Source organism: Petaurus breviceps, unplaced genomic scaffold (genome assembly GCF_028583685.1).
Source record: "Petaurus breviceps papuanus isolate PSGF00001 unplaced genomic scaffold, PetGlider_PUasm1.0 90847, whole genome shotgun sequence".
NCBI classification, from domain to species: Eukaryota; Metazoa; Chordata; class Mammalia; order Diprotodontia; family Petauridae; genus Petaurus; species Petaurus breviceps.
Genome location: NW_027187360.1, coordinates 24,623,985 through 24,633,364, shown reverse-complemented (window position 1 = coordinate 24,633,364; position 9,380 = coordinate 24,623,985). Strand labels below are relative to the sequence as shown.

Here is a 9,380-nt window from a genome sequence, read left to right as displayed (position 1 = left end):
GTTGTGCCAGGCTTCCTGGATATACAGTACAGAGTCTTATTTGGATTTTTTTGCAAATAATTTTTCTCCTAAGCACTAGTCTCATTGGTGTGCCTTCAGTTCCCAACTCAAAGAGGTATGGGTCATGAGGGGGAGTCCCTGGAACTCTTTCCAGCCTCAAGTCAGAAAACATTTATTAAGTGCCTACTATGTCAGACACTGTGCTAATAAGCACTGATGATACAAAGAAAGGTAAAAACAGCCCCAGTTCTTAAGGAATTTGAAATCTAATGGGAGGAAAATAGCATCCAAACAACTATCTGCAGACTATATATGAAAAAAAAAATGGATATAATCTCAGTGGAGAGGAGATAAGAAAAACTTTTTTGCAGAAGATGGGATTTTAGCTGAGATTTAAAGAAAGCCAGGAAGCAGAAGTAAGTAAGGAGAATCCCAGGCATCAGAGCCAGCGAACACATACTGAACAGGGTAATGGAGGGTCTTGTGCAAGGAAGTCCAAGTCACTGGGTTGCAGAGTATGTAATGGAGGTGAAAGTGTAAGAAGACAGAAAAAGTAGGGGTCTGGGTATAAAGGGCTTTGAATGCCACATGGATTTTATGCTCCTGGAGGCAATTGGGAGACACTAGAATTAATTGAATGGTGGCATGACATGATCAAGCCCATATTTTAGTTAAGATCAATTTGAGGGCAGAGTGGGGAGATACCTGTGGCAGGGAGAACAACCAGGGGGTTGTTGTAATGGTCCAGGCCAGAGGTGATGAGGACCTGTGCTAGGATGGTGGCTCATTTAGAGGAGAGACATACATATTCAAAAGTGGAGCAAATGTAGAATTGATACGACTTCGAAGATTGGATATTGGGGCAGGGGTGTGGAGGAGTAAGTGAGGAGCTGAGGATGACACCTAGGTTGTGTACTTGGGTGACTGCAGACATGGTCATGCCCTTGAGAGCAGTAGGGAAGTCAGGAAGAGAGGGAGATTTGGGGAGAAAGATAATGAGCTCAGTGTTGGACATGGTGAGTGTAAATGTCTATTAAGCGCTCTCTGCCATCTTGCAGCGCTGCCACCATGGTGCGCATGAATGTCCTGGGAGATGCTCTCAAAAGCATCAACAATGCAGAAAAGTGAGGAAAACGCCAGGTTCTCATTAGGCCGTGCTCTACAGTAATTGTCCAGTTCTTAACTGTGATGATGAAGCATGGTTACATTGGCGAATTTGAGATCATTGATGATCACAGAGCAGGAAAAATTGTTGTGAATCTCACCGGCCCATTAAACAAGTGTGGTGTAATCAGCCCCAGATTTGATGTTCAATTGAAAGATCTGGAAAAGTGGCAGAATAATCTACTACCATCCCGTCAGTTTGGGTTTATTGTGCTTACAACCTCAGCTGGCATCATGGACCACGAGGAAGCAAGACGAAAACACACAGGAGGAAAAATCCTGGGATTCTTTTTCTAAGGATGTAAAACATACATATGAATAAAATGCTGCAATGGACAAAAAAAAAGATGTCTATTAAGCAATGGGAGATGAGAGACTGAAGGTAAGGAGAGAAGTTAGAGGGGGATAAATAGATCTGAGAATCATCAGCATAGAGAAGATAATCAAATCCATGAGAGTGATTTAGGTCACTAAGTAAAATAATATAGAGGGAAAAGACGAGGGCCTAGGGCAGTCTTAGGGGACACTGGGGTTGTATCAAGATAGCCTGGAGTGGCCCAGATGAAGATCCAGCAAAGGATCTCGTTTCTTAAAGAGCCCCTGGCTGAGGAAGGGAAGGCAGACATTTGCACGTGTCACTCATACAGAAAAGATTTTGTGTCAACCTGTGCCGTAGTTCATTTTGTCTTTATCATCTTTGTTCATACAGACCATGAGGAGAGAGGAAGGACAACCTTGACCAACTTACATGCTTTCCCTTTCAATTCCTGCCCCTAGTGGGGCAGCACTAAGTGGGGAATAGGCTTCAGAGCAACTGAAGCTGGCTCCTCTAGCAGGAAGTGGGAAGAAAAAGGAGTCCTGGACCAGTCCAGACCATGTCCATGTGCAAGTCAGGTCTTTGCCATGAGGTTATTGGTACTATACCTATGGGAATGAGCATGAATGAAAAAGCAAGTATTAAGTACTTTATCGTGGATATTGGGCTAAGAGCTGAGGATAGAAATGCCTAGAGCAAGATAATCCTAGCTCTTAAGGGGCTTGTGTTCTGTTGTAGGCAGAACACATACAGGATTGAAGTGACCTAAGAGAGGTGTTTTGGTTTGGAAAATTACAGTAATGTTGATTGGAACCACAGGGCAATTGATTGAGCATCCTTTCCAGGAATGGTAGTGTTGATTAATAATAATAGCTAACATTTCTATAGTGCTTACTGTGTGCTAGGGCTTTACAGTCACTTCATTTGATCCTCACAAAAATCTTGAGAGGCAGGTGCTATTATTAAATTCTCATTTACAGATGAGGAAACTGAGGCAAACAGGTTAAATGACTTGCCCAGGGTCACACAAGTAGTAAGTGTCTGAGGCTGGATTTGAACTCATTTCTTCCAGACCCTAGGCCAGGAGCTCTATCCAATGGGCCACCTGCCTTCCCTAGGCTAAGACACATCCTATGGGTGTGGGACATTTTCCCTTTCCTCTCTCCATAGGAGACTGCTTCCCTGCTCACCTGTCTCAAAACTATACAGAAATGTGTTCCCACTTAGTTTTTCTTCACGGAATTGAGATTCAGCAGAAAGCTGCATCTCTTGCCTCCCTGTTGCCCTCTTGACACTTCCTATTGTGCTGGCTTCATCTTCAGCCTGTCAGGTATGGGTCTGGGGTATATTTTCCAGCAAGCAAAATAATTCACAGCTTGGGAGAATCATTTGTCACATTAAGTGAGTCATTGGGAAAACTGCAGAAAGAAACCAAAGCCTACCTCCCTATGGCAGACATCAGATGGACAAGGGTTTCTCCTGAGCTAACCCCTCCAGTTCTTCTGGGACCTCCATGGCATGGAGCCTGAGGTTTCACTTCTTTCAAATATTTTGTTAAATTGCAGAAAGAACCTCTGCTATCTGGGGAGGAAGTTCTAGGAAAGGGACAAGGCATCATCTGTGGACTGTGCCCTCAGTCAGCTACTCCCCTGCCTAGAAATAAATCTTGCCTCATTCTGGACTCCCCTCCCCCAGGTCTGGAACAAAAAGATCTGTCAAACCAGTCAAACCAGAGCTATTGAGGAAAAGTTACAGTTTCCCAGAAAGCATGTGGGAATGAGAACTCTGGGAGGGGGGTCAGAGGTGAAGGACCTGCCGGAAGCAGAGATTTCTGAAAAGGGCTTTTGCAAATTGGTATTACTATTTCCGCCAGCACTAGGAAATCCCCTAATTTCACCACCAAGGTAGGGAGGGAGGGATTGGCCCTGGCACAGAATTGGGATGGGAATCTGACATGATTCTGGTGAGGTCAGGCCACATGATCAGACCTCAACCTGTTTCCTTATCTATCGATACTCCCACCCCTAAGCAATGGATAGTTAGCTTCAGGCCCAGACCCACTGTCTTTGGGAAATAATTTGTCCTGTAGGTACACGAGAACCAAAATGAAGGGGGGAGTGGGGAGGGGAGAGAAATTAGGAGCCCAAAGAGAAGAATGAGCCCAGGAAAGGTGGCCTTTCTTTCTCTTTCTAGGAAGAATAGTAGTTGATTGAGGGGGATTTTGAAACCCTGAGGAATAGCTCAGGAGGGAAATCACCAGTAGGAAAAGGAACTTGGTAGAAAGGGAGCAGCAAGAGATTAAACCTCAGACCCTTACCTTTCTACACTGGAACCCCAAGGACTGAACCCCTTCTACTACACCCCTCCTCTGCCCCTGCCTGTCCTTTACTTTTCTCCCTCTCTCACTGTGCCCTTAAGGGCAACACTCCCCTCTCTGTTCCTTTAGTTTCTTCCCACCTCCCAGTTCCCTCTCTGTGCTTTAGTTTTCCACTTCCTCTTGTACCTCTGTCTCTCCCAAACTATTCTCTATACCTCAGTGACTGGGCCTGGGCCTCTGTGGTCTTAACAAGTTGCCAGGATGGGTAAGGGGAAAGAGCAGTGGTGTCAGTCAGACCTGCACTTGCCCCAGCAGAGAAGCCCTAGGGGCCTCAGAACATAGGAGCTCACATGGAAAGAGCCAGCCTTAGTGACCACAGATTCAGGGAAATGGAACATAGCTGGAAGGTTTTGAGAAAAGCCACTCAGCATTTCTCCCTCAGCCCTAATGTGGTCCCAGAGCTGAGGAAGAAGGACCCTTTAGGGTTGGGGTTTCCATTCCCTCCTAGCTAATTTTTCTGACTGCCTACTATTTGCAAAGGACTGTCCCAGACCACACCCCTCTCTTCTGAATTGCAGGTAATGTCCACTTCCTCTAGGGAGTCTTTAAGCCAGCTCACCAACTTTCTAACACACTTCTTTACCTGCCCTTTCTAATAGTGCATTTAGGTATTTCATCTTTTATTAGGACAGCAGCTGTTGGAGAACAGAGATTTGTTATGTCAGTGCGCTGAAAAAAGTGTGTCTATATGTTGTTGGGAATGAGCTTCCTCAGGGAACCCTCTGCAGAAGACCAGGCTCTTGCATTCTTGGGACTCTAAAAAAACCTGACGAGGGAAAATTGGAATCACTCTCACAAAGATTTAAGAACACTTCCCCCAAAAGTACCTGCACAGGTGAAAATTGTACATTGTAGGGCTAATACTTAAAGAGCTTAAGATTGAGAGTCCTTGTGGGATCAATCAGAGAAAACTCACAAAAAGAAGGAAGTTTGCCCAGGGATGTGGATCTTCCCCACCTTCTGCTTAAGACAGGTTTGAAACAATCACTCAGTCAATAAACATTTATTAATCACCTACTGTGTGCCAGGAAGTGTGCTGAACGCTAAAAAAAGGGGGCACAAAAGTGGGCTTACAAAATGGCTTTATAAAAAATTTTTTTTTTCATCATGATAGAAGTCCCATTAGCTCCACAGGTACCTTGGTGAAGCTGGGGGACTGGGACCTCTGAAAATAGAGGGTTGGTGAGGGTGGAAACTGTGCAGTTGTTTTTCAGTCATGTCTGATTCTTCATGACCCCATTTGGGGTTTTCCTGGCAAAAGTACTGGAGTGGTTTGCCATTTCCTTATTTTACAGATTAGGAAACTGAGTCAAACAGGGATAAGTGACTTGCCCAGGGTCACACAGCTAGTAAGTATCTGAGGCCAGATTTGAACTCAGGAAAATGAGTCTTCCAGACTCCAGGCCCAGCACTCTATCCACTGTGCTACCTAGCTATGAAATAAATAAATCCAAAGAGTTTTTGGTGGGAGGCCCAAGAGGGACACTGCCTTTTGGCTTTCTCCAGAAGATACTGCACCAATGGTCTGAGCCCCAGGATACTTGGCTTCAGGGTCTAGCCTCCCAGAGGAAAAGCTGGTCTATTGGAACCCTGGGCATATCTGAGGGTTGGGGGTGGGGTAGGGGTTGGAGATGATCTAGTCTTTCAGGTCAAGGGAGAAGTGCTTCTGAATGTTCCTCTCCAAGGTGGTTAGTTTGGCTTTTCGAAGAGCCTGTAGCAACCAGGGTAGAAGGGCTGAAGATCCCTGGGCCTCACTGAGTTCAGTTAGCCTGTGCAGTAGCTCCTTCTGCACAGCAGCCCGGCTCTCTGGCTCTGGCCACTGCCTGTGCCAGCTACCAGGGGCTTCGAGGGCTTGCTGCAGCCTCATGAGTCTCTTTAGTGAAATATTCTGGAAGGCCACAAAGTCAATCACTGCCTGTTCACATTCCTTGTCACCTGCAATGGGAAATATGGGGAGGGGGGTAATTGATGAAGGACAGATGAATGGGAGAATCTCTTCTTCATCACCTCCCATTCCAGAGAGGATGACTTCCTGCTATCCCTGCTGACTGGGTTATGTCCAGAGACCAAGGCTAAAAAGTCCTAGCTTTCCCTGCGTTTTGGGAAAGGTCCCACATTACAGAGGGACCCCCTGCTCCTTACCTCCCTGTGCCTTATTGTCCCTTGAGGAAATCTTAGTTTAAGACTGAGCTGAGATAGCTAAAAGGCAGTATTCTCAGGCTTAGGTGGATAGCAACCTCAGGATCAGGGACTTCAAAGGGCCAATCTCCTTTAAACTGTAAGTGGAACAGAGATGAGAAGTGGGATGGGGAGAGCTTTCTTGCCCTTAAAATATTAGCAGGGAATGAGATTTTACAAAAGCTACTTCTAGGCCTTTCATCCACTATTGACAAAGATGATGATTGTTCTTCCTGGATTCTTTCATCTTTTCTAAGGCTCCTCCTGAATCCCTCCAGCCTCCTGGGCTCCAACCATGGAGAGTAAATTTCCCCAACCAGTTTAGTTGTTCAGTTGCACCCTGACTCAGGCCTCTTGGGAGTGAAGGAATGAAAGAAGCCAAGTAGGGAAGCTGATTCAGAGAGAATCTCATGCCCTCAGGTTTCTGTTTTTCAAAGGGAAGGAGATGATTATGGAGGAATAGGGGAAGCCCCTGGTCTCACCTGGCTCAGGAGTGCTGCTCAAGAAACCAGCACAGCGTGTGCAAATGGCATCATGGAATGAGGTCCCAGGAACATTGAGGAACATGCCAAGGGTGGTGCAATTTCGATGTGGCTGGCATTTCTCTGTGCTGGAACTGTTATCTGAAAAGGTGCCTTTGAGGCATGGCTGGCATTGTGTGTTCTGGTTTGGGGTCCCTGTGGGGAGGGGATAGTGTCAGGTAAAGAACGCTGGTGTGGAGAAAGGGGAAGGGTGACAAGAATTTCTATATACCTACTATGTGCCATGTACCTTTTTACAAATGTCTCATTTGAGCCTCCACAACAACCCTGCCAGGCGGATGCTTTTATTATCCTCACTGTACAGTTGAGGAAAATGAAGCAAAGACATGTTAAGTGACTTGCCCAGGGGTCACACAGCTTTTAGGTGTCTGAGGCAGATCTGAATTCAGATCTTCCTGACCCCAGGCCCAGCACTGGATCCAAAGCCTGGGAGCTGAGAAGGCAATGAGGGAGGGGATATAGATCTTTCCATCCTGGTTCTGTCCATTTGCATATTATTTTCAAATCAGAAACTTCCTGGCATCCCTCCTGCCACCATCTCAGTGCTCCTACTCTCCACCCCCTAGCTCCCCAATCCAGCACGGACTAAAGTGAACAATTGTGTGGCCACCAGTGGGGGTCACAGCCCAGCCAGGGTAGAGGAGGTGTGGGAAAAGGAAACCGAGGGATCCTAGAGGAGACAGAACTCACCACCTACCCAGAGTGACCACCCCAGAACCTGGGGGACAGGCTGAATGCTCAATGCAGAAGTCTGCATAGGCATAGTAGCCTGACTGGCAGCGGCAGGCTCGATTGTGAGTGGCGTTGCAGGCCTGAGCCTCCTCTTCACGCTCCCCACAGAACACATTGCAGTATCGGCATTTCTCCAGGTAGTTCCAGTACTGTGTGTAGTGGAGTGATGGGCATGGTTGGCAAACTGTAGGGCTCTTGGAACTGCAGTGGTGCTTCACAAAAGTGCCAGGTGGGCACTGGTCACACAGTAGCCATTCCTGGGTCTCTGCATCTCTCCAAGAATAGGTAGGGAAGTTGCTTGCATTCCCTGGCATCACCAGCAACAGCAGAAGGGTACTGACTATCCACTTTGAGAGGGAGACAAAGGGGTCCAGGTCAGAATCAGAGGTTCTCCCATACTTCTCTGGGCGCCATTCTCAGGCTGGGCCAGGTCACTACAGAGAACTTTACTAATTCCCACCATGCCCATTTAGAGTTGAAAGGAGAGCTCAGTGCTAGTCTAGACCTTACCAAAAAGTTTATGTTCTGGGCTGTGAAATCCATAGTTCTTGTTCGGGGTGAATGATTCAAACTCTGGAAGGAGAAAGGTCTCTTGAATCTTCAGAGGATGCTGCTGGGGAGATTCAAAACTTTTCTCTCTTGAACCAGGTCCCCGGACCCTCCTGTGACAAAAGACTGAGAAAGGAGGGGGAGGGAGTCACCAGGGCATGGGAGAGCCAGTACCCCTGCTCGCAGATGAGTTTTTCTCCTCATTCTCCACCACCTCCAGTAAGAAGAGCATGAGGGTGGTATACCCCAGTATGCCCGTCATATCGGTAAATACGATGGTTCCCGACTGAACCTTTTACAAAGAGGCTTAGATACAGAGGGGCAGCACCCAGCCCGACGCCCGGACGGCCTCCCCCTCCCTTTCCGGTTGAAGCGAGTTGGGCTGGGACAGGGTCCGGACCACGGACTGAGCGACCCGGCACCCTTTGCCACAGAGAGCATACAACAAAAGGCGAGCAGGCCACGACTTTGGCCTTGGACGGGATCCCAGCTCTTCCCGCTTCCCGCTCCCCTCCCCTATCCCCAGCCCTAGCTCGGGCGGAGCTCCAGGCCCCGCCCTCCTTCTGCCTCAGTCTCCCGACCATGACATAAATTGGAGGGGAGGGAGAGGGCGATGTGCACCTACCCCTATTACCTGTCCCTCGCCGGGACGGCTCCTCAGTTCTCTTAAGCCGTTCCAGAGCAGCCACCCTTTATGAACCTCGAATCAGAAGTGGGAGGGCGGAGGCAAAGGGGGCGGGACCCCCGGCTTCGGCCCCAGAACTGCCCCTTTCCTCAGTACCTCCAGCCCAGGAAAAGCCCTCCTCCTCAACCTCCGCTCCACGGAGACTTCGTAACAGAGAAGAGCCTTTCCGCTAAACTAAGCTCCCTGCTCTCTTCAGGGGAAGGAACGGGCCGAGCAGGGAAGTATCTCTTCCCCTGTCCCAGTTAGAGAAAGAACTGAGCTTCAACCCCCCTGTGAGAAACTTGCCTCAAATTAAAAACAAACAAAAACTTTTGGAGTGGAGGTGGTGGGGAGCAAAGGTACAGCCAGATCCAGGAGTGCTAGTGCATTTTTGTACACAGCAGAAAAAAGGACTTTCTACAAAAGTCTGAATATCTATTTCCCGTCGTTTTTTTTTTTAATGCATATGATAAATGCCACAAGTTACTTTCAAAACCCGTTTGCTTCATTTCGTCCTGTTCTCTCGCGCATTTAAAAGTTTTAGTTGTACTTAAAAAAAAAAAAAAGATTTTTATCTCCATCTACCCCTCGATCAACCCCCCCCCCCAAAAAAAAAAACCCAAACCCTACTTGTGAAAATAATAAAGGTCAGACAAAAGGAGTCCACTGGGGCAATATCCAAGACTGTCTCTGAACTTTGTGTACATCATTTCTCTTACAGGAAATGAGGAATATGCTTCCTCATAGGTCCTCTGGTGACATGCTTGGTCATTGCGCTGATAAATTTTAAGTTCTGATTATGCTCAATTTACCCTGAGTCAGTTCATACTACCCAGAATTCTGGGAAATCTATTTTTT

At 47.3% G+C, this 9,380-nt stretch overlaps 1 protein-coding gene and 1 pseudogene across 2 annotated transcripts; one reads left to right on the top strand and one right to left on the bottom strand.

Moving 5' to 3' along the window:
• The first annotated feature begins 116 nt into the window (after nt 1-116).
• LOC138149529 (small ribosomal subunit protein uS8-like) lies at nt 117-4,565 on the top strand (annotated as a pseudogene).
• A 279-nt stretch (nt 4,566-4,844) lies between these two features.
• On the bottom strand, nt 4,845-9,014 carry TNFRSF6B (TNF receptor superfamily member 6b). Of its 2 annotated transcripts, none has more exons than XM_069072629.1 (5): nt 8,493-9,014; nt 7,820-7,984; nt 7,275-7,656; nt 6,518-6,712; nt 4,845-5,792 (listed from the first exon to the last, which is right to left on the bottom strand). In XM_069072629.1, exons 2-5 carry the CDS (start codon nt 7,850-7,852, stop codon nt 5,494-5,496), a joined length of 909 nt encoding a protein of 302 aa, XP_068928730.1. In that variant the 5' UTR covers nt 7,853-7,984; nt 8,493-9,014; the 3' UTR covers nt 4,845-5,493. The 2 variants fall into 2 exon arrangements, with proteins under 2 accessions (XP_068928730.1, XP_068928729.1); XM_069072628.1 differs by having other exon boundaries at nt 8,484-9,013.
• Between the last annotated feature and the right edge of the window lie 366 nt (nt 9,015-9,380).